The 24,847-nt window shown below is 37.2% G+C and overlaps 1 protein-coding gene across 6 annotated transcripts in view; it reads right to left on the minus strand.

The window, feature by feature from the left end:
- Positions 1–2,062: 2,062 nt before the first annotated feature.
- The window catches only part of BRAF (B-Raf proto-oncogene, serine/threonine kinase), a 166,683-nt gene continuing 143,898 nt past the window's right edge, over positions 2,063–24,847 (minus strand). For 2 of the 6 annotated variants that reach the window (XM_019802239.2, XM_034638190.1), the window contains 6 exons: positions 24,049–24,095; positions 23,120–23,238; positions 19,313–19,444; positions 11,602–11,736; positions 7,734–7,887; positions 2,063–2,224 (listed from right to left, as the gene is read on the minus strand). In XM_019802239.2, coding sequence (XP_019657798.2) covers positions 2,202–2,224; positions 7,734–7,887; positions 11,602–11,736; positions 19,313–19,444; positions 23,120–23,238; positions 24,049–24,095 — 610 coding nt within the window. In that variant the 3' untranslated portion in view covers positions 2,063–2,201. Of the gene's footprint in view, positions 2,225–7,398; positions 7,888–7,921; positions 8,837–11,601; positions 11,737–19,312; positions 19,445–23,119; positions 23,239–24,048; positions 24,096–24,847 lie in introns of those variants that run through there. The other 4 variants (XM_034638176.1, XM_034638195.1, XM_034638182.1 and 1 more) reach the window with 3 other exon arrangements.

A 24,847-nucleotide genomic window follows, 5' to 3' on the forward strand; every position in this document is an offset into this window, starting at 1 on the left:
ACTGAGCTCTCTCTGATCTTGGTGAAGGGAACACAACAACCAGTTTAAAAGCATGTCTGGGGACATATTTAAAAAGAAAAAATAATGCTTTAAAAAGAGAAGCAGCCTTATGCACACAAGATGCTCCTCAAATCAGCATGAATCTTCGCAATTTCTAAATTTTGTAAAGATACTGCTCTGCTCATGTGAGACTTCAGAACACACTCCTTCTCAAACTCATTAATAACTGCAGGATATTTTCCATTTTACTAGGACAACCTTTCACAGGTCTGTGGAATTTTCAGTAGGCCTTCCTCTGAATACAGATATTCTAGCAAAAAGCATGGAATGACAGTGAGCTTCATAGGCTGAAAGATAGTGGGATCAGTTACCATTTGAAATTTTTAAACAACAACTTCTAACTCCCTGATTTATTTTATAGGTCCTGGCTAATTTCTTTAAGGTCCTTGGCTACACAGCTTGGTTGGGCTAAGTACATTTGATTTGATTTACATTCCTAAATCCTGGCAGGAGATTCTAAGACTCATGATAAGGGAGGTATTTGTCATTAATACTTCCAGAGTCATTTTCTTTGTTACTACTGCAATTTATGCCACCCTTTAGTAAAGGCCAAAGGAAGCTACGGCTGGGTTCTACTTTCCACTTATGCAAAGATAAAGAATGATGTTTCTAATACCACGCAGCTTTCTATAGAAACAACTGATGTTAGGCTTCACACACCCTCCCCCTCAATCCCAATACACCTAGAATTGCTCTATTCTCTACTTGGGGAACTCAGCTGCCAAATTACCCAACCTTTTGAAGACCAGGCTTGGGAAAAAAGGAAGAAGGAGAATGAATGGAGACACCACCATTTTTATTTTAGGCTGCATACTCTAGATAAAAGACTGGAAAGAGGATGGAGGATGTGGTGTAGGAGTAAGCTGGAGGAAAACATGAGGTATTAGCAAAGATGTTAGTGTGGATCCAGCAAGTACCATTAATTTAAAAATTATAAATATCTGTCATTATGCTAAGACTCCCCATATTTAGGTAGAGAAAAGGATAATGATCTTTCTTTAAAAGTTGTTTATATAACAAAAATACAATTTTCCAGGATATATAATTCTGGTGGGAAGTATTATTTTATTCCAATTCAATTAAATCTGAAAATTATTTTCTTTTTAATAAAAATAGAAGAAACTCAGAAATTAAAACTTGTACCTTACATTTAAATTACATAAATGTCTCACACATTCAAAACTGTTACCAAGCAGTTTTGTAGGCTTTTAATTAGATACTGCCATGGCATTTTTTGCCCTGGACAAAGTAGCCACATAAGTACTTGATGACTGGAAGAGCTTAGGAGGAAGATATCAACTGTATTTTCCTGAGAACTTGCTACATTGTGGAGGAAAAAAAAAAAAAAAATCCCCAACACTTGTCTTCATTGCTGGACCCAGTGAGAAAAGAAGGCAATGTGTGCCAGCACTTTCCAGCCTGCTTGGTTAGGCAGACACCCTCAGTGAGCAAGGAAACAAAGGCCAGAAACCCAGTAGGTCAGGAAAAAGATGCAGCATTCCCTTTTCCTCTACACCAAAACGTATCTCCTCCTCGCCTCTCATTCTCCATTTAAATAAGAGCTTCACTTGATAAAAATTTGTCAAAGACTGGACATGCACCACACAGAAAGGCCATGCTGCATTTTTGTTCCATCCCTCAGAAATGAACCGGTGGTGACTAGGGGAAAGAGCTCCACGACAAAATCCCAGAACAGGAAAGAGAACGATGCTTGGCGATTGCAGCCGCCCCGTCAGGTGACCAGCCACACGCTGAGCTGGCGGTTAGAAGGGCAGAGCTGACTGGCAGGCTCTCCACAGCCAATCTCCCAAGCTGTAGCAGCAGGTTCTTTCCATCATGCCTGACCATCAAAAGGTCAGAACTCAGGCTCTCTCCTCTTCCTTCCTGGGAGTGGGCAGACTTGTATGCACGTGGTATTTGTGTTGAAGAAGAAAACACTGGCAGCAGAGAATTCTGGTTCCTAAAACATTCTTCCCTCTTTTGTTGGATGAGAAATTCCATTCTGTTCCACACCAGCTTATGCATTGAAAATTCTGTATCTTTAAAAAAAGATTTGAGGAACAGAACTGTGTTTTGATGTTAACAAATTGTACGAACACAAGACTTAAGAAATAAGAGTAGATGTTGCCATGATGGTGTGGCTACTTGAAGGCTGCAAATTCTCCTGTAGAGGGAGGACAAGAGCTAATTTTAAAAAAGTTATCTCAAATAACCTAGAGACCTAAAAAGCCTCACTGAAACCTCACTGATAGGTGACTCACTATTATTATAAATCTAGCATCATCTTCATTAATTTAAAAGCAAAAATGGCTGAAACCCATAGAATAATTTATAATATGTAGGATATGCTTCATTTCTATCAATTAAATATCAAGTCTGCAGGTAATTTCCCAGTTGGGTTTTACATGCTATGCTGCAAACCCCAATGAACAAAATTTCTCAAAAACCGACTGTAAAATAGTAAGGTTGATTTGCTGAATACTTTATCCCCAGTTATCAACTCATTTCCATTATTATAATGCCACTATTAGAAAGGAAGAAGCAGGAATTATCCCATTTGCAAAAGATAAAATTAAGAGGTCAAATGATTTGTCCACACTATGCGTTTGACTGAAGGAAAGAAAATCTAGATCGTCCCTTTTCTAGTTCATTTCCCCTTTCAAACCACCAATTACATGGGGGCACATGTCATTGAACTTCCCTGAATTTGAGGTTTTCACCCAGCATTTTGTTCACAGCTTCTACTTGTGACTGGAGGCCGGTTCTTCTTCTTACATACACTCTAGCTGATTTCTGGGGGTTGGTTAGTAACCAACAACTACCAGAATGTAGCCGGCCTTAACATCTATTTTCTGTAGTAAGAGCCTGTGATGTGGGTCCAGTCACTGACACGAACGCACTGTTTCATCTAGGAGTGACCTGTCTATTCTCTGACTGCCAGTAGAGTCCAACTGACTACTAGAGGACATTGGTATGTCCTAACAAACAACAGATTGCTAATGACTGGCTAACTGAACCCCCAGATTGCAGGCTGATAATATTAGCAACTATCTGTCTGTTATATGCCAGGTGCCTCACTGAATGCTTTATGTACATTTGCATCTAAGCCTCATAATAACTATAAGGCAGGTGCTATTACTTCTGTTAATTTACGGAGGAACAAGCTGGGGGTTTAGAATGATGAATTTGCCTGATATCTCACAGCTAGAAAATGGCACTGTTAAAATGCAAGTCCAGGGGTGCGGGTGGGTCTTAACAATGAACACATCCCTAAAAAATTTTTAATAATTACCAATTTGTTTTCCCATTCTGAGTATCACTACTAATTGGACTACATATAGTGATACTATCTCTTTCTAAGGATTCCTTCTACCAAGCAAGAAACCACGGAATTGTGAGTCAAAAGATCAAGGAAAGGTAAAAGAATTATTACCTCATATTTAAAGTTAAAAAGACTGTGGAGAGAGTATGGCATTGATGAAAAAAAATAACAGCCACATTATTAAGACCCCAGAGAGCCAAACATGAAGAATATAGCCACAGAGGGCTATTATGCTAACAGGGACTCTAGAAATCTATGAACATTTACACTACCTTTGCTTATGGTTTGAGTACATTATGGTTTGAAAGTTGCTATTTTTTCCACTATTTTAATATGCTTCTTTAAAGCAATTTTCAACATTCTAATTAGTAGTTACTGTATCTTGCAGAATCTAAATCTTATTAAAGAAGTCAATGTGAAAATAGGATTTATTTAGAAATCTTTATTTTAAAAAATGGCTAGACTTTAATCTCTTAAGTGAGAATATCAAAAGTGATAAAATTCTACGTCAAATTTTATATGCCACATTAAAAAATAACTTAAAAAAAATCTTCAGATGTCTCCCATTAGTTATAATTAGACACTCCACCTTGTTGTAGTGTTCTACTCTACAAACTTAAATGTTAGCCTTTAAAAAAAAAAATCACAAAACAGCCTCCCAAAGTGCAAACTCTTACCAACAAACTCCAAATCAGACACCAATAAAGCCAACCCTGAAGACCATCCTACCATTGTCTACTGCTTCTAATGGAATGCAGTTCTTATTTCATAAATAGACTTCAGGTCCAGGAATAAAAAAAGACAAAAAAGAACTCAAGAGTTTATGGATCAATAAAATTAAACTCTTTCTATATATGTCCTTGAAATTAAGGAGAAATTTAAGGGAAGGTGGGGTAACAGGCAACGGATCTGCTTGTGGGGAAAAAAAAAGCACATTCCTTCTTGCATACCTGGAAATCTCTATCCCACCTCCTATCCTATTTTATTTGAGGTAAGAATTATTTGAAATGAAACATCCAGAATACTATGTGACTTTTTGAAAATTTCAGTATATTAACTTAATTATTGCCTGAAAAATCAAAGGCCAAAATGAAACTTTTTTTTTCTTTTTTTTTTTTTACTTTTCTGTTTGAGAATAACCTAAGTTCTATTTTCCATTTGGCTTTATTTAAGATTAAGGTAGAGAACATTTGGGAAGGCCCTGTGATTTACATACCTCAAATATCAAGATTTGTTTATTTGAAAGCTAAGGATTTTATTAACTAGTTTTAAGATACTACATAATTATCTTTTATTCCCAAATTGCATATATTTCAGTGGCTATTATACACATAATTTGCTATATACCTCTTAAAGATAAAATATGCTATGAAAAATCAATTTGCACAGAAATCCATCACTGTTTTAGATGTGGGGGGCAGTCATTTGAAACCTGAGTAAGTCTCATGCCTCTTTGTGGTGACCTTTCAGGAAGTTTCAGAAGTATGATAAACATTCTGGCACAGACACACTGGACTTCTTAAATTCTTAAGAGAAATTATCACAGGAAAGATGAAATACTGAGTAAAATAAAAAGTGCTTTAGAAATGCTTAATAATTCTCAATCAAATAAGACTGTAACTGGCAAAATGTTTTAGTCATGAAGTCCCCATTTCATAATATTAAAAAAAAAAAAGCAGTTCATTTCCTTAAATTGAGGAACTCACTTGAGACAGAGGCCATTTAAGCTGGTGTGTTAAGTAGTCCCTACTTAAAGAGGAAAATCTAACTAATGCTTTAGTATGTCAGTGGCTAGTACAATACTAAATATCTGAAAATAAACAGCCTAAAGCATTTGATTAAATGCTGTGATCCCTAAACTACTTAAATCAAGAAGAAAAATCATAGTCCTCATCACTGACTAGTAAAACTTCTAAAATGTAAAACAAATTTTACAAAAAGGGTGCCTGCTGAAAAAGGAAATCAACTTTAATAGAAGTATCTCGGGGTTGACGTTTTAGGAGTAAAAGCAATCAGTCGTTAACAGAATGAGCGTCCCTCTGTTTCAATTACCTAGTTAGAGAGGTTAACTCTACATACGGTTAGAAAAACGATGTTTCTCTTTATTTGGAGAATACATCTAAAATGCAGCATAAAACAAACAACAGAAAGGGAGACTACCATATGTCATTCTAATGCTCCCTACTTGTCTTCATCCATGCTACCTAAACATCTCGCCCTGCCAGATTGTTCGTGGTCTTCCACCAACGCTTCCAGTGGGCCCAGTGTGGCAAGAAACTACTAGGTGACCCTCTGGAGGCACACTGGAACATGTGAGACGGCATAAAGGAGTTTCTGAGCAGTTCTAAGAGCTCAGCAATGCCCTCTGGCAAAGGAGACTGAAAGTCAAATCCAGATACTGGGGGGCTGGGCAGTGGTCAGTGTGGGGAGTTGTTGCGGGGGGGCAGAGAAAAGGAACGAGCAAAGAAAGGACAATATGAGTGAAGCAAGTACACTGGGGAACTACAGAAAGAGCTGCATCAGTACAAAGGTCCTTTGACTCTTGTGCCTTAAAATGCCCAAAACTGTCGGCATTCCACAGACCAAGGTAAAAACTTCGTTAGCTGCTTGCTTGCTAGTCATGATAAACAAAACCCTATTTAGTAATTACCTATAATCATATCTTTCATATCACTAGAGGATTTAGAAATCCTGCACTTTAATGTTTTCCAACATGTTCCATTCTCTTATGCCTTTCTCATTCTTATTTTTGAAAACACGAGAGAGGTTCTTTTCCATTACTCTTGCCTAATTGAAAGGCACGAATCAATTCTGAACAACATGAATGGCGTTATTTCAAACTACCCAAATGAGGGGCAAAGGTATGCCATGCTTCCTACTGAGTTTTCCTGGATGAAATCTCATCCACTCAAATTAATAAAGTATTTAAAAGATTTACTTGTGGCACTTAAAAAGGAAATTATCATTAAAGTCTTCCCAATTTTCTTCTTCATTGGCTTTAAAGGATGGTATTTACAAGATGTTGTCTGTGTGCCTGAATAACCCCAAACTGTCAGCTGTATTTAAAAATCACAGTTCCAAACTGAATAAATGGAAATGTATTTAAGAGGCTGTCTTTTGCTACCGACTCTGAAGTACAGGTGGTCATTTCTTTGAAAAGATGACAGTGATACCGCTTCTTTCATTTTTGATTCCCAGTAAGATTTTGGCTCACAGCGGAAATATACTGATTGCCAGAGTACAGTTTTTTTCTACATAAGAAAATTTAAGTATTAGAAAGAACCAACAAATATTTCATACCGTGGGCTACAAAAAAAGAAAAAAAAAAAAAGACTAGCCTTCACTCATAATAAGAACCTTGCTGGGCAAAGAACATAAAGAGCACAGAAATTTTATGACACATGGATAAAGTGACTGTTAAAACGGGCATCATGAGAGGTAAGTATAATATAAAGTAATAATAATTTTTAAGAAGTCCATTACCTGGTTGTTTGGCAACTAAAGATATCTAAAGAAACAAACAAACCCCAAACTTCTCATAGAATTCTGTGAAGCTTTTTTAGGGGAGGAGGAAATAACGCCTTTGTAAGGAAATTCAACTTCTACATGTGTAAGACATCCTTAATATATGAGGAAGTATTGTTTAAAAGAAACTGCAATTTATAACATTTGCCCACTAAAAATCCCAAATTCAACCGTATTACTCATGTCAAACATGCCACTCCTCAGCAATATCTTTGGTTACCTGCACCCATAATTTATAAAAAGAAATTCAGTCTATTAAAGGATATCCATATTTTCCAAATTAGAATAAAAATAGTTACAGAAAAAATATTGCGAATAAAAATAACTTATTCAACTCTAGTGACTTCTTAAATTAGATATGTTTGGATTGCCTTGCCTAACACAGGCTAACCTACTGTCACCTTCCACCTGCAAATCCATGCACAGGAGTGCTGCTGCTCTTGGGAGTCCCTAATAGACATGTGATAGCTAATAACAAAAGGTGCATGAGAAAAAGTTTAATTGAAGTTTAATAATTAGAATAAGCCAGTAAACAAATTTGGAACAGGAAGTAAAGCCTCTGGAAGAGGCATTGCAAATGTTTAGCAATGTCTGTGCATTTAATAAAACGCCTGGGTGTTGAAAATCCAATGCTAAGCTTACATTTTAGATTGGGAAATAATTATATCTAGTCTTTAAAAACCTACACATTCTTTGGTTCGTCTTTTTTAAAAAAGATCTTATTCAATTTAGCAAATATATAAGCAAACACATTTTCATTTCCTTGGTCCCTACTCCCCTACACTGGAGCACTCATTTAATTTCTTTCAGTGGACAGGAAACGCACCATATCCCCCTGCCTGGATGGGTGTTTTTGGAGAAGCACAAGCATATAGACTAAAATCCTCTGTTTGGAAGCCAGCCCGATTCAAGGAGGGTTCTGATGCACTGCGGTGAATTTTTGGCAATGAGCGGGCCAGCAGCTCAATAGAGGCGAGAATCTAAAAAAAGAAAAAAAAAAAAAAAAGAAAGAAAAAAAGAAAGTAGAATGAAAATCTAGGTGGTGTTAATCTTTAAAATCCCCATCATACTTTACAAGAAAGTACCTGAAATCTTATACTGTTTTTGGTATTATCCTAAATGTCTGAAAAAATACTGAATAAACTGATATTTTTCCTTACAAAGAAAAGAAAATGATCAAACTCTTATAGCTTTAATTTCTGTAAAATGGGGAAAGTAACCTATAGTTAGCTTTTATTTACATCTGAGATCATTTGCCAGCCTCGGAACAGTAAATAATACAAAATTTTAAACCAATTATATATCTATTTCTCAAAGACCACAGTCCCTTTGGGAAGATGGAGAGTCAATCAGTAAAGCACTAGATGACTTCACAAACAGAATCATCAGAGCAACTCATTCTTTAAGAAACTTAGTAATGGGAAATGTCTTTCACATACTTAATTAAAAGTAGGACCCCAATGACCCACGCTGCTAGTGGCACAGGAGTGAGAAGTGACAGATGACAATCCAGAGTGGAGAAGACAGCCAAACTACAAATAGACACCAATACACAAAACGTAGAGACTCCGCATAGTTTAAGGTACAGAGAAACGGGTTATGACTCTTGAAGGCAGACAGTATGATAATGGATATTCATAATCATGAGACATACATGTAAAAGGCTTGGCACAATGCCTGGCATATAGTAAGTACTCAATAAAACTTTAGCAGCCATTACTATTATTATTTTTCTGAGCTACCAAAACTTTTTAAAAAGTTTAACTGTAATCTGTATGATTAGTATAAGGCAGAGAAGCAATGTTACAAAACATTTTAAATTACAAGCATAACACACAAATAAAAATTCAAATAATACAGAAAAAGTATAAGTCCTACCTTCCAGGGGTAACCACTGTTAAAGAGTCTATACTTTCTTCTGGACCTTTCCTATGCATAAACATGCACATATGAAAACAGAGCCCATCCCCACCCTCATCACCATTTAAAGTGGTATCATACTACACATATTTTTCTGCATTGCTTTTCTTTCCCCTCACTAACATCCACGCCATCTAGACAGCTACCCTGATCTTTATGTCTTTAATATTTCCTATTTTGGTATGCATTTTTTACATATCTGAGCACTTGTGGAAGCAGGTTCTGTAGCATGCATTTTAGGAGTGGAATTACCAGAGCAAAACTATATATATTTTAAGTTTATGAATTCTACCAAGTCCTTTCAAAAGGCCAAACTAATTTACATTCCCAACAACACTGTTAAAAAATTTAGATGGAGGGCTCTTCCTTACTTCCCAACACTGTTCCCAATGCTGGATATTGCCAATCTGAGAGAGAAAATCAAAACGCATTTCACTGTTACTCTGTATTTCACTGACTGTCACAGAACTTCTAACATCTTGAATTTATTCACCATTTGTATTTCTTTGTGAATCACCAGTTCATATCATTTGCTCATTTTCTGTTGATTGTTTTTTTCACTTATGGATTTGTAGGAGGCCTTTGGTATTTTTTTGTTTACCTTACAGTATTATTTTTATTATATAGAAGTTTAAAAACTTTTGGGGCACCTGGGTGGCACAGCGGTTAAGCGTCTGCCTTCGGCTCAGGGCGTGATCCCGGCGTTATGGGATCAAGCCCCAACGTCAGGCTCTTCTGCTATGAGCCTGCTTCTTCCTCTCCCATTCCCCCTGCTTGTTCCCTCTCTCGCTGGCTGTCTCTATCTCTGTTGAATAAATAAATAAAATCTTTAAAAAAAAAAAAAAGAAGTTTAAAAACTTTTAATGTAGTCTGATTTGCTATCTTTTCCTTTATTACTTCTGGATTTTGTCTCTTGCTTATTAGGACAGCCTTTCTACCTCAAGGTTATAAAAATGACTTCCTATTTCTTAGTTTTGTTTTTTACATATAAATCTTTAGCCATCTGAAATTTGTGTTTGTATATAGTGTGAAGAGATCTTATAAGGAAAAATAAAAAATAATGCTTAAAAGGAGGAGCCTTCAATAATCTGAAAAATTCAGATATGCATTTCATGTTCTGATACCATGCAAAGAATAAAATATTACTTATATTTAGTAATATGAACATTTTGGACCCTTTAAAACCACTTTAAAAGTGGACCTACGGGGCGCCTGGCAGGCTCAGTTGGCAGAGCAGGCAACTCTTATCTCGGAGTTGTTAAGTCTGAGCCCCATGATGGGTGTAGAGATTGCTTAAAAAAATAAAATCTTAAAAAAAAAAAAGTGGGCCTATGGATATGATTTGCACTATTAATGTACATCAAGCACATTAAACAGGAAACTCTAGTACCTGGACTATGAAAAGAGAAAGTGGTGCAGGGTCCTGCTGATATTGGCCAACAATACTGGTCCTTTCACTTTGATAGTCTTAAGCCAGTGGTTTTCTGGGTTAAAAAAATTACTCTTCCTCAAAGAAATAGTAATTTAGAATTCCAATATGTAAAACATGTACCTACCCACCCTGAGAAAGCCCCTGAGAGACTTGTTAAAATTATAAATTCTATCTTTAATTCTTTACATAGGAATAAAAGATTCATTCGTTCCTGTAACAGTGACTTCTGTCTGAGAGAACCAGCTAGGAGTGGGTATTCAAGAGCACAGTAAGGTTCATAAAAGACCAACTCAATAATTATGGTAGCTGAGTAATTACGGGAGTCAGCCCTTCCCACCTGAAAACTGTACTGACTTATCAAGATCCATTTACACAGGACTATCCAGAACTTCATGAGCATCATAAAAAACCGAATTTATATTACAATATCTACAGAACCTACCCTTTCTAAGCTTGTTCAGGTACTTAGTTTCAGTTCAGGAGGCTTAGGAAAGATCGCTAACTTAAGGGCTTTAGCCTTACACCATGAAAGAAAAAACAATGGTAATTTTCCAAGAATCAGAGAAAGGCAGACAGTGCCAACAGGTGCCTTTTCTTTTTCCCTGAGGTGGAAATGGTCCTCCAAAAGACCCACTATTAAAGGGAAGCTTGGAATTTGTTTGTAATACCACCAGGAAGAATTAAGGCAGCAGTTCTCAAAGTGTAGTCTGTGGAAAAACTATTTTCATAATAACACTAAGGTATTATTTGCCTTTTCTACTATCATTATTTTACAAGTGTAAGTGGAGTTTCCAGAGGCTAAATGATGTAAAATACTGCAACATAATGAATGCAGAGAATCCAGATGTCTTCTTTTTGTAGAGATTTGAAAAAAAGGTAAAACAATGCCATTCTTTTTACTAATTCTGTTGTCTGGGAAAATACAGTTCTTTTTCATAAAAACATTAACATCTAATGATTTTTTAAAAATAAACTTATAAATATTTTTAAAACTTACTTTTAATTTCTAAAATGGCAACTATTATTTATATAAACAAAAGCTCTTTGGGGGTCTTCAATAATTTTTAAGTGCGTAAAAGGGTTGTGAGACCAAAAAGTTTGAGAGCTGCTAGACAAAAGCAAAGTCTTTCTGAATACTTTGTACTGGGATTCCGAGTTTTTAGATGTCCCACCATTCAACCTTTATATAATCATCTTTATGTAATTACTTATCTGCTGCCTGCACATAATCACATGGAATCCAAATCCACAAAATACAAACTGTGTCCTCTAGAAACTATTTAAAAATCTGCATCTGAGTATTAGCCTGTCCTCTTAGGTAACACATAAAGCTGCTTCTTACTTGGGGAAAGAGTGGCCTCTCATCTCTTTTCTTTTTTAGGCACTCTGCCATCAATCTCTTCATGGCTTTTGGACAGTTACTCCGTACCTTACTGAGATCTGGAGAAAGATATCCTCGTCCCACCATAAAAATTATCTGGGGAGAGAAGAAAAAAACAAAAAACAAATCATACAACCTTGTTGATAAGTTGAAAAATACATAAACATTGAAAATTCAACAAGCTGTGCATTTATGTGTACTTTTCTGCATGTACATTGTACTGCAATAAAAAGTGAAGAAACACAATGCTAGGATTCTGATTCCTATATATCATATTGTGGGGAACCGCTACTTAAAGGGCTGTAAGCTGAAATCTTCAGGACCTGTGGACTATTGTAAAGGTCTCCTAATGGCTCCCCAGGCTTCCAGTCTCTCCTTATGCAATCCATTCCCCACTGCCAGGGTAATCATGAGACACACATTGGATTGTGCCTCTTTTTCTACATACAAAAGTAATTTATTGAGTAGTTACTGGGCATCACATTAAGTCCCTTATATATATGTAGCAGGAACCAAAAAAGTTAACCTTTTAGCAGTTGTTTTGGCATCTGCATTTTAAATTTGTTTGCTGAGGGAATGGAAGAAATGAGGCATTTAGTTATGTAGGTCTGAGAATCAGAGTCTCCTCTGAAAAAAAGAAGGTAAACCACTTGGGAATTAAATTTTCTATTAATAGGGGCGCCTGGGTGGCACAGCGGTTAAGCCTCTGCCTTTGGCTCAGGGCGTGATCCCGGCGTTATGGGATCGAGCCCCACATCAGGCTCCTCTGCTATGAGTCTGCTTCTTCCTCTCCCACTCCCCCTGCTTGTGTTCCCTCTCTCGCTGGCTGTCTCTATCTCTGTTGAATAAATAAATAAAATCTTTAAAAAATAAATAAATTTTCTATTAATAAAATAAAAAGGCTTGTCTTCCCTGGGTGCAAAGATGTACATTTTTTCTGATTTCTTAATTTTTAATTTTTGGCTCTTTTGAGAAGGGACAGAAACAGACTTTAAGAGTCTTGGGACTCTGTAAAGAGAGGGGTTTTGAGCTTAGAGGGAACGGGTCCAACAGCACAGACTATAAGTTAGGTGGAGAGAGCTAGTAAGAGATCTCCTATTGCAGACAGAGTAGAGCTTATAAACTTTAGGAACATTCAAGTCTGATATCCTAACTTTATGTTATTTCCTGTTTGGTGCTGTAGTAACTTTTGTTGATCTATAAGCTGATTTGCCTGAGCTCCACTAAAGTGTAAAGCTTATCCCCCTTTCCCATCTCCCCTGTCAGAACTGCCCTTCTCCTACTTTATAAAAGGCACACCTTATTACCCACATGAAATTTAACTATAGTATACATGGCTCCAAGGTGTAAAACTGCTGGAGCATACTTCCAGATAGTGGTATCTAACTAGGCTCTAATGAATGGGTAACAAATCCCTTTGTAAGACAGCTGGTTTCCAACTCTTTGCTTTCAGCAAAATTAACTGAATAGTCAGCTAATTATAATATATACTGACACGTTATTATGTAATTTTTGGTACATTATAGAAATGAGTTCAAATAACTGAGTGATATGTGTATGGTAAAGAATTAATCTTGCCCAGAGAGAGGGCTGGCCTTTGCCTTTGGCTCCTGGGAGGTAATCCCTAAACCTCTGGAAGGTCCCGCCTGATAAGAGTCCTTTTGTTTATCTGAGGTCCTTGGGCTATGCCAGATAGTCTATGCTATCAAAGTGATTTATAGAAGGGATGTTGAGTCATGTAGTATCAGCTAAAACTATGGTCAGCCACAGAGGTGGTCAACCATATTGACTGAATCCAAGCCCCGGTGATAACTCCAGACTCAACTGAGTTGGTTTGCAGTACTCTAAAGGTGTCACACACTGCTGCCAGGAGAATTCAGTGCTGTCCACAGTGACATTGGGAGAAGACAACTGGGACCTCCACATGTGGACCTCTCCTGGATTCTGCCCTATGTGCCTCTTCCCTTGGCTGCTGTAATAAAGGGTAACTCTAAGTACTAACAACCTGGAGGGAGTTCCAAGACTGAATCTGAGTGTGGTCTTAGGGGCCACTGACCTGTGCATATGGGTACAACGAACACCTGACTTTCCCATCTTTGTATCTACTTCAACAACAGTTCTCAGTGCTTACTTCTTTAAAAATAAACAAAGGAAAGGAACTGTTCTTCAGTTCTCTCCTTATGCAATCCTACTTCATTTTAGCAAAAGCCTATTTATCCACAAATATATGAATGAACTGAAGAGGAAAGAAAAGGTTCATGTCGTTTAAGACACATACTTCCAATAAAACTTTACCTTCTATGTTTCTCTATATCAACACTTACATTATTTTCATCAGTTATACATTAAACATTATTAACAACAGTATAATACAGAATTTTAAAAATTAACATTCAAAGACTAAAGTCACAGGAAAGTTTTTTTAAAAATTCTAAATTTAAATACATATTTTTTGTTGCAGAAATGTAACTTGAGTGATCAGTAAAAGCCTTGAAAGCATAAAATATGTTAAAAACGTTTCTTCAAAAACTTCCAAAAATTAAAGAATATATTTTTTAAACAAGTGATGGTACGTATCAAGTCAGAATGGCTTTTAGATTTTACTGGATACATCGATAGGAAAGATACAATGGCTTTATTTTGGAAATCACGTTCCTTGCAATTACTTAAACTTTATTAAAGGGAAGACTTACCTGGATAATTCATGTATAGAAGATTTAAGTGGCACAGACACGATAAAACGAGTAGTACAACTGAAATTATGGGACTGACTGGTTACTTTCATTCTCAACTCACATCCGGCCCTCCCGGCATGTTCGCCCCTTCGTTCACTCGTCTGTGTTACTGGGGCACAATGTCTGCTCATCACCCCCTGCACTGTGTCAACAGATTGGTAAAACTCCACTAACAACTCGGCCTGTGTTTTATTCATCTTTGTATCCTTCTCTATCCCACAGTGCTTTGCATATAGCTTTGAAAATTTTTTATTGAAATAATTTGTGTGTTGATAAGACACTGGTACTTATTATTTCCTATCTCTTGTCTCTTGAGGTCTTACGCTTAGAACACAGCCCCCAGGGGGAAAAACAAACAAAAAAGAATCCAGCCACCAGGCTATAACCAAGACCATGCTTTCTATAAAGAAGTCCTCACAGAAAGGCCCATTTGGAGAAGAACTGAGGCCCCCGGCCCTTGGCCCTGACTGAGCTTCCAGTGGACAGCTAGCACCACACCTTGTAGGGTATGTGAATGAGTCATTTTGGAAGTGGATCCTTTAACACCCAATGAATGTACCCTAGGCAATACCACGTGACACAGAAATAAAACATCCTTACTGACAGCAGCCCAAGCTGCAGACTCATAATTTGCTTTAGAGACTACATTTTGGGTGGTTTATTATACAGTAATAGTAACTGAAATATACTTAAAATAAGACAAGAGTTATGTTATTTTCTTCTAAGATGACATAGCACTTCTGCTCTAAGAAAAGAAAGAGTGTCAATATACTCAAATGAGTGTCTTATTAATCCCAACTTAGAAAGGCTGAAGAGGGAAGATTAGTGTGATTACAGAATCAAATAGAAGGATAAAGAGGGGGAAAATGACAGCAATTTCTCAGACTTCAGTACTAGAGTAAGGAAAACAAAAGGCACGCTATTCTGCAAAGTAACATAGGGATGGCCATTCCCTGAGGAGCTAAGAGATGTGCTTGAGGAAAGAATCTGATCTTTATAACTACAAGGAATTCTTTAGTCCAATTTCTTATTTTTATAAATGGGGGGAAAAAAGACATCTGAAGAGGTAAAGTGACCAGGTCGTGCATGTCATGAGTCCAAGGTTGGTCTTTATACCAAGCTGCTTAACAGAGTCCTGCTTTAAATTTACAGGAAAAAGCTACCATCTCAGAATATGGGGCGGGTGTGTGTGTACAGGAATGGTTCCTATGGTGCACAGTAGAGACGAAGTTGTCCTACCCCCCTAAAAAAGAATATTCCTAAATTTTCGAACAGAAGTCCAATCTGAGAGCCACAGAGATCATAGTGAAAGAAAAAGAAAAATCAAATCAAGGGGATAGATGGACCAAAGCCTGGGATTACTTCATTGAAGATAACTAGAGTTACTAGAGGGAATTCCATGGAAAGCGCCCTTTGAGGAAAGCAGACTAAGAAGCGAGGAAGTAGACTGGGGGTGACAGGAAGAGTGATCATCTTCTACCTCCTTTTTCTTCAACAAAGACCCAACTTGGCTTCAGAATGGCAAATTCCAGAAGACTCTAACTGTACTACCAGAGAGAATTAACTAGTAAAGGCCTTACCCTTCTGTTGGTCACTCACTTACTTCTCTCATGGAGAGTAAGCCCTTGCCACATCATTTATTATATTCCCATGGAAGACAAAAGCACCTAAAATGCCAAGAAATAGATGAGTGCAGAACTCTGGGATGCTTTTACCCATATTTTGGAAATAATAATACCTGTTTCCAAAATTTAATTTCATTACTTCATTAAAACACTGGATTCACTGGATTTCATTAATCTCAGATTAAATTTTTATTTGTAGTCTCTATGATAAATCAACTAAAACTAAACTAGAATTCCCTAGTATTCACTGGATTTCATTAATCTTAGATTAAATTTTTATTTGTATTCACTGGATTTCATTAATCTTAGATTAAATTTTTATTTGTAGTCTCTATGATAAATCAACTAAAACTAAACTAGAATTCCCTAGTAATTCCTATAGAAAAGTAAAATGCAGGGTGCCTGGTTGGCTCAGTCGGTTAAGCGTCCAACTTGATTTTGGCTCAGGGCATGATCTCAGGGTCGTGGGATTGAGCCCCAAGTAAGGCTCTATACTGAGCGGGGAGTCTGCTTGAGACCCTCTCCCCGCTTCTCCCTCTGCCCCTCCTCTTGTTCATGCTCTCGCTCTAAAAATAAATAAATAAATCTTAAAAAAAAAAGTGGGGTGCCTGGGCTCAGTTGGTTGAGTGTCTGCCTTTGGCTCAGGTTGTGATCCCAGGGTCCTGGGATCAAGCCCCACATTGGGCTCTCTGCTCGGCGGGGAGCCTGCTCCTCCCTCTCCCTCTGCCTGCTGCTCTCCCTGCTTGTGCTGTCTCTGTCAAATAAGTAAATAAAATCTTTAAAAAAAAAAGTAACATGCAAAGGAAAAGTAAACATGGCACAGGGTATGATGTCATATGGTTGAGTTAATGAGACTATAAAAGGCAGAGCACAGGAAGCTTGCAAATTAGAAATGATGTGGCTATTCTGACTGCCATCATCAGATCAATCATCTCAGTTATCTAGGATCTGTCACAAGTCCAGTAAATGCAATGTTTCCATTATGTTCCTTAGCTAGTAGTTTCATCTACCTTGAATCTAAGTTTCACGCAGGCTTAAAATATCAGGTAATTAGGAACCAGGTCACAGATTTTTTTAACGCTCAAAAGTAAGATTCAACATTCTAAAGCTATGTAGTGGTTAGAAAAACCAAACAAAAACTAAACAATGAGCTTTGTGCTGACTTGGGTAGAAACACACTTATTTATTTTTAAAAAGTTTTTAAGGGGGGGCGCCTGGGTGGCTCAGTCATTAAGCGTCTGCATTCAGCTCAGGGCGTGATCCCAGCGTTCTGGGATCGAGCCCCACATCAGGCTCCTCCGCTGGCAGCCTGCTTCTTCCTCTCCCACTCCCCCTACTTGTGTTCCCTCTTTAGCTGCCTGTCTCTATCTCTGTCAAATAAATAAATAAAATCTTTAAAAAAATTTTTTTTAAGGACTTTATTCATTTACTTGAGAGAGAGACAGAGATAGCGACAGAGAGCACGAGCTGGGATGAGAGGGAGAAGGAGGCTCCCCGCTGAGCAGGGAGCCCAACGCAGGGATCCCAGGACCAGCCAAAGTCAGACGCTTAACCGACTAAGTCACCCAGGTGCCCTGAAACATAGTCATTTAAAAAAAAATCTTGCACTATAAAATCAGGACCACTCTGGGTAAGGGGCCATATGGTGACTCAGTAAGTATACACAAAGTACATGACAAATGAGATTACTCCTCTGAAACCACAGGATAACTGAAGTTCTTAGTAAGAAAGATAACTCAGAGGTATTACCAAAAAGATTGAGAGTTGAGCTGATGACCAAAACACACACATTACTTAAATGAAGTAACATATTTATACATTAAAAACCATCACTTCATTAGATTAAGAGGTTATGATAAAACACATAAAACATTCACACTTTTTTTTTTAATTCTTTGGATTGGTGATTCTCAACTTTGGTATATATCAAAATCACCTGGGAAACTTGTTAAAAATGTAAGTGCTTGGATCCTACTCCATGGAACTAGAATCTGCTCCAGTACCTCCATTTTTTATTTATTTTTTTTTGAGAGAGAGAGAGAGAGAGAGAGAGAGAGAGAGAGAGAAAGCGTGCGTACACGAACCTGAGTGAGCGTGGTGGGGGGAGGAGCAAATGGAGAGAGAGAATCCCAAGCAGACTCCACACCCAGCACAGAGCCCGATGTGGGGCTCAATCTCATGATCCTGAGATCATGACCTGAGCTGAAATCAAGAGTCAGATGCTTAACAGACTGAGCCACCCAGGCACCCCCAGTATCTCCATTTTTAAACAAATTACCCAGGTAACTCTGAAGCAAACCACAGCATAAAATAAAAATATTATTTAACCACAGTTTATACGGTCGACCATCGTTTTCTAATATATTAACAGCGGAACTGCTGTAATCTCTATACACACACACACACACACACACACACACACACTTTTTAAATCCTGAGGTACACAAGGTAATAATGTCAGTAAAGACAATTCCTTTTTCTTGGTCTGTGTTAAAGTCCTGGTGAATTGAATGTGGCTGGGATAGAAAAGGCAAAGAGCTGCATGAGGTTCTGGTAGGGACTTTGGGGTAGGACTCAGAACAGAAACTCAGGAAGAGAGAAGTAAAAAGATCCCCTCCTACCAGAATCCTCGTTATAGAAAAATGAAAGCATGATACATTAGTCTTCCCATTTACCTAGTTTTAAAAATCAGAAAAAAAACGAGAAACCTCATACTTTTTTTTTTTTTTTAAGATTTTATTTATTTATGTGACAGAGAGACAGCCAGCAAGAGAGGGAAGACAGCAGGGGAGTGGGAGAGGAAGAAGCAGGCTCCCAGCGGAGGAGCCCGATGTGGGATTCGATCCCAGAACGCCGGGATCACGCCCTGAGCCGAAGGCAGACGCTTAACGACTGCGCTACCCAGGCGCCCCAGAAACCTTATAATTTTAAAAGAACTGGATATAAAGAAGTGCATAGCTGAGTGCCCACTCAGCACAACCTGTGACAGAATAGAAGGCACAAAGCCCAGATTCCGCGGCAGCACTTCTTCCGGTTTGTGTGGTCAACACACGTGAGTGACCTCCACTGCGGCAGCTCTAGTGTCTAGTCAGAATATCAGGAACTGCGCTCCACACTTGGCACTGACATTTCAAGGAAGGCCTTACATGATGCTATCACTGCCAACAGTCCACCAAAGGTTTCCAAAAGGGGTAACAAAGATCCGGATACGCGTCCTTCATGCCTACTCAGGACTCAACACTTCTTTTCCACAACAAACTGGAGTCTTTATACAAATAGCAAAATAAACCCCAAGAGACGGTAACTATTTACCTGATCCCTGTTGTTGATGTTTGAATAAGGTAACTGTCCGGTCATCAATTCATATAGAACAATCCCAAATGCATAGACATCTGACTGAAAGCTATATGGGTTTTTATCTTGCATTCGGATCACTTCTGGTGCCTGTTAGAACACAAAAAGAAAAATATTCTTGTTTATTCTTCAACTAAAAAGACTGAAAAGCAAATTATTACAATTCCCAGAACAATGCTTTTGTCATTAAATAATCCAACTAATATGCAATCAATTCTCTTACTAACGGGCAAAGAAATGAAACCGATTAAGAAAAAAATGCTCGGTAAGCTCTGAAAGAGGTCGTATTACCTGAGATTCCATATACATTGCTAAGACTTTATAATTTTATCAGCCATCCTCTTTCTGCACAAAATACTGTCATTGCTATCTGAATCCTTCCCAGGACTAGCCCTATCAAGAATCAGTTCCCATTTCCCATTCCTGATTCAGTAAAGAAATACCAGACCTGTGGTCCTAACATGTTTGGGAGTACAACCACTATGCCTTAGAATTTAAGTATTCCCATTGGTACAATGGTTCTTGTCTCAGGGCACCTTTGACAATACTGGTAAAACTTCAAGACTGACAAACTCAAACCCCTTTCCTGCTTCCAAAAGCATTATCAACATGCCATAGATGCTTTATGAACGAAAGCGAGAGGCAGAAGTCAATTTAGAAGATGGTATAAAGAATCATGGCCTCTTGCTTCTTGGGCAAAGACACAGACCAAACCATATTTGTTACATTTTTATACATTTTACTCACTGTACTCTACCACTTAATTTCTTATTGGCTGTGTTCATGAAATACAATAAATGGTCAGCTAAATATAAACTTAAAAGAGTTCTTTCACCTTGCATCTGCTATATTGTTTCATTCGAAGAACTGATTCACTAGAGAAATCGCAGAGTGTAAGTAAAAGCTCTATGAAAGCATAACCCTGAACGAACTGCATAAATGGCTGGAGGACATGGGACAAGATTCCTGGTCACTGGTCAGACTATCTCACAAGGTGGGCAATGGCACTCAGCCTCACCTGCAAATCACAATCACCTGTGTACTCTTTAACCTCTCAATGTCCAGACTACATTCCAGCCCAATAATATAACAACAGAATCTGGGGATGAGATCCAAGCATTGCTGATTTTTACAACTCCCCAGATGATCTTAATGTCCAACCAAGGTTGAGAACCACTGACAGAAGATGTGTAGGAGATCCTGATGAAGGATGGGGGGTGAAGGAGAAGACTTACTTTTGTCAAACATTTTATTGCTGACTGCTTTTAGTAATACAATACAAAATAAACCATATACAACTGTGATGTGATAAACAAGTTAGAATACTGAGAGGCTGGTTATGACGCAGGCATAATTTTAAAAGCCAGAACACAATTTTGAGAGGAACAGAGTAATAAATCAGTTGAGGAACTAAACGTCTTTTTAAAACTTAGTTTTACCTCTACTGTTGTTGGTAGATGGCTTGATGAAAAGTTGTATGTCACCTATTTACAAGAAATGCATGATTGATCCTCAATTAATTTAGTGCTTTAATTTGAAAAAATTTTCATAAAGATTTCTTTCCCCTCTAAGAAATATAAAACAAGGTTGAGAAGAATTCAGAGAATTACATAACCTTAGTTCTGACCAAACTCTTCTTTACTGGTGTATGGATGCTCCGTATTTGTTTTTGAAGGCAGTATCGACCCAAAAGGATTTATTCAACATTTAAGTGTACTACTGGCTAATCTCTTATATTAAAGCTCAGCTTGATGGAATAAAGGATGAACCAATCTACCTAGGTATCAACAAAAAATAAATTAGAAGAAAACATAAAACTTTGTGTATAATGATCTGCTAACTGTATAAACTAAGGTTTTTGAAAAAGGACAAACTTGTAAACATAACTGAGTCTCTCTACCACACTAGTTAAAATAAACACACCTTTGTTTCTTTCTAATTTTAGGTTTTACAATTTCAGTACTTGTTATCTGCCAGCCTGGCCCTTCCTAGGATACACTGCTATCTTGTAACAAGATGTGTGCCTTAAAGGTACATGAGATCCAGATCACAATGATTAATAAGCCTCTTGTTTGTAAAATGATTAAAACAATTAAAACATATTAAAGAAACAAACCTAGCTAGCTCTTAATTAATTACTGAATCTTAGAAACAAAAAAGGCATTAGAAATCCACTAATCCAACCAACATTAAAGATGGAGAGACGTGGAGGAGGTTAAGAAACGTGCAGGCCGAGAATCAAACAAGAGCACTAGAGTACAGATCTCCTAAATCCAATGTGCCCCTTTCACCTTGTCACTTGCCTCCACTCGTTTTTGTTTTTGTTTTTTTTTTAATTTAAATTCAATTAGCTAAGGTATAGTACATCATTGGCTTTTCATATAATGTTCAATGATTCATCAAACTGGGTGATGGGCATTAAGGAGGGCATGTGATGTGATGAGCACTGGGTGTTACACTGCAATTATCATTACAAGAAATCACAGCTGAATTTAACCCTATGTTTACTTGACTAATTCACAGTTTATCTTGGAATTCTCCTCTTGGAGACTGCTAGAGATCAGGGAATTTATGCAAACATGGCTTCAAGAGCCCTTGCAGTTCTGTTTCCAGCAGTGTGTCCCAAAGACTTAGAGCAAATTCAATTATTTAAAGTTTCAAATTGCACTAACAGTTTGTGGACATTCTGTATTCAGCTGAGAGCAGCGGTTCTCAAACTTTTTGGTCTCAGGACTCTTAGTCTTGAAAATTACTGAGGACCCCAAGGAACTTTTATGTGGATTACATCTATGGGTATTTATCGTATTTAAACATATCCGGGAAACTGTTAAAATATTTAATAATTTCATAAATAATAAAACAACAGCCATTAGATGTTAACACAGATCACCCATTTTTAATGAAAAGTGTATTTTCAAAACCAAAGAAAGTTCAGTGAGCAGAACAGTACTGTAATTCTCTGACAGGTTAACAGCAGCCAGCTCTGGTCACATATTTGCTTCTGCATTCAATTTGTTGTGATATGTCACTCTGGTAGAAGAATATGAAGAAACATCTGCTTTCATACAGACATGACCTTGGGGACCTCCAAAAGGGTCTTAGGGCCCCTTTTGAGAACTGCTAGCTTAGAGGATGGTTCCTATATCTGCCCTTTTCACAGCCTACTGAAAGTAAATGCACAGACGTTTTCCTTCCCTTCTTTTCCACAAAGCGGAAATAGGAATAAAGAAAAAGCAAGAAAGAGCTATGCAGGGCAGCACATGACTGACAGTGTTAAAATCTTTTTTTTTTTTGGTCTTTCGTTCCCAGCTGCCCCATAATTATAGGTTCTTTCTAATCTAAAGGAAGTAACTTTCCAGTTTAAGCTTAAATAAGATTGTGAAACAGCCTCTCTCTTAAAAGGAGTAGTTCTCTTAGTAAAACCTTAGTAATTGCTGCAGATCATACCTGCTGAAATCGCACACTTGTTTTTTCTTTTGGGAACAGGGTACACAGAACATTCTGAACACAAAATATTTTAAAGAGACAATTCTGGATAAAATTTAAACAGTGTTTATAAAATACGTATTTTTTGTTTGAAATATACTGAAATCGGTTTCACAATACTCTTTTTAAAGACAAAGAAAAATAAGATCAACATTGACTTTTGTGAATACTGGGAATTATGAAAATACTACAGTTGAAACCTTCAAAGATTTTCTAGTAACTCAGCAGCATTTCAGGGTCCAAAAATTTAATTAATGGAGAAATAGCCTCAATTCTTACCATCCACAAAATGGATCCAGACAACTGTTCAAACTGATGGGACCCACTCCATCGAGATTTCACTGTGGCTAGACCAAAATCACCTATTTTTACTGTGAGGTCTTCATGAAGAAAAATATCTGAGGTGTAGTAAGTAAAGGAAAACAATAGATCTCATTTTCCTAGCAACGCAAGCATTATAAAAATTTTAGGTAAGAGATCTAGTTTCTAGAATTCTGTAATAGGATTTTCTTTTTTTGGTAAAATTGATATTCCTTTAAAAAGTATAGTACTTCACATTTCCCCTTAAAGTTAATGAATATGTTTTTAAAAATATGGTTCTATTTGGCTTATGTGACCTGCTTTTAAGATTTTTGAGGCTTGAAATGTGGTAGGATGAGGTGAGGTGCTTTCCTACCTATGTTTACAGGAAACCCTGAAACTAATCTTTAGTAACATAGACACAGATATGCTTTTGGCACTGCTGGGAAAGCTACAAAGGTTCTTCATTGGAATGAAGTTGGTTGGCAGACAGGGGCTTGATCTGGGTTTATGGAAGAAGAAGAAACATTATATTTTTCTCACCTCATTGTTATGTAAATTAGAACCTTCAGTTACATCTCAACTACTGCAGAGCAGCGTCAGAGCACTGAAAGAAACGAGCAGATAGCTAGCCATTTTACGGTGCTGACAGGATGCAAGCACGCAATCATAAGAGTCCTACTATCATAAAGACTTGGTAGATTTTTTGGTAATGCTCAAATGTTCAGAAACCAAAAGCATGTTGTAGTACCCTGCTTTACTATGCTCTCATGCAAACCCGTTCATTAATTCTCTTTACATTATATTGAACTTAGCAGGAAAACTGTTTTTACAAAATGTGAAGACAAAATGCAGAAGAAAAAGTCAGGATGTTTTCAAACGTCGCAGACAAATTTCAGGAAGGATACTATTACTCTTGAGGTCTCTGTGGATGATTGACTTGGCGTGTAAGTAACTGAAAAACAAAACATCATTTTAACCTGAGTAGGGGTAAAGACTCTGGCCTCAAAATCTATAGAACATAATTTAGGGGTGTAAATAAAGACTTATTCAAAATCATGATACAATTGCAAACTGTACATTGTGATAACCCTTTACATAAGAAATCTTAAAATAAACTGTAAATGAATTTAGGATTATAGGAACATAGTACTATTATGGTACAGCCCAAACCGTGTGTTCTATTAAGACTTTGCTTTATCTTTTACTATTTACCAATACAAACCTTTCACTCCCATCAAGCCTATTTATCCATGTCCTTTAAATATAACTTGATATTTAATCCCACCTCTGCAATCAATGCTCCCCTCCCAAACCCAACCCCAAATTAGCTTTCATTCTATTCTCCACTTATTCATACCTATCCTTTAAGACTGAACATACACTCTAATTCCTGAATGAAGCTTTGCCATGACTAACTCAACTGAAAGTGATCTTTCACTGTTGAGTTATAGCGTAATTATTGTAACAGCTTGATTCATGTATTTTTTCCCTGTGCCTATGGCTCACTTTCTTTTTAGAAGTAAACTCCACTAGAATATTCAAATTTGATTGATAATTTTAAAGGTAGTATTGTACATTCTTAAAGTAACTTAAAAATATGGGAGCTTTACCACACATGCTAATCATTTAATTAGTCTTCCAATTAGTTACTACTGGCCACAGTAAATAACCCTGTTGTTGATTAGTTTAAAATAGCATATAATA

The sequence above is a fragment of the Ailuropoda melanoleuca genome, chromosome 1, assembly GCF_002007445.2.
Source record: "Ailuropoda melanoleuca isolate Jingjing chromosome 1, ASM200744v2, whole genome shotgun sequence".
NCBI classification, from domain to species: Eukaryota; Metazoa; Chordata; class Mammalia; order Carnivora; family Ursidae; genus Ailuropoda; species Ailuropoda melanoleuca.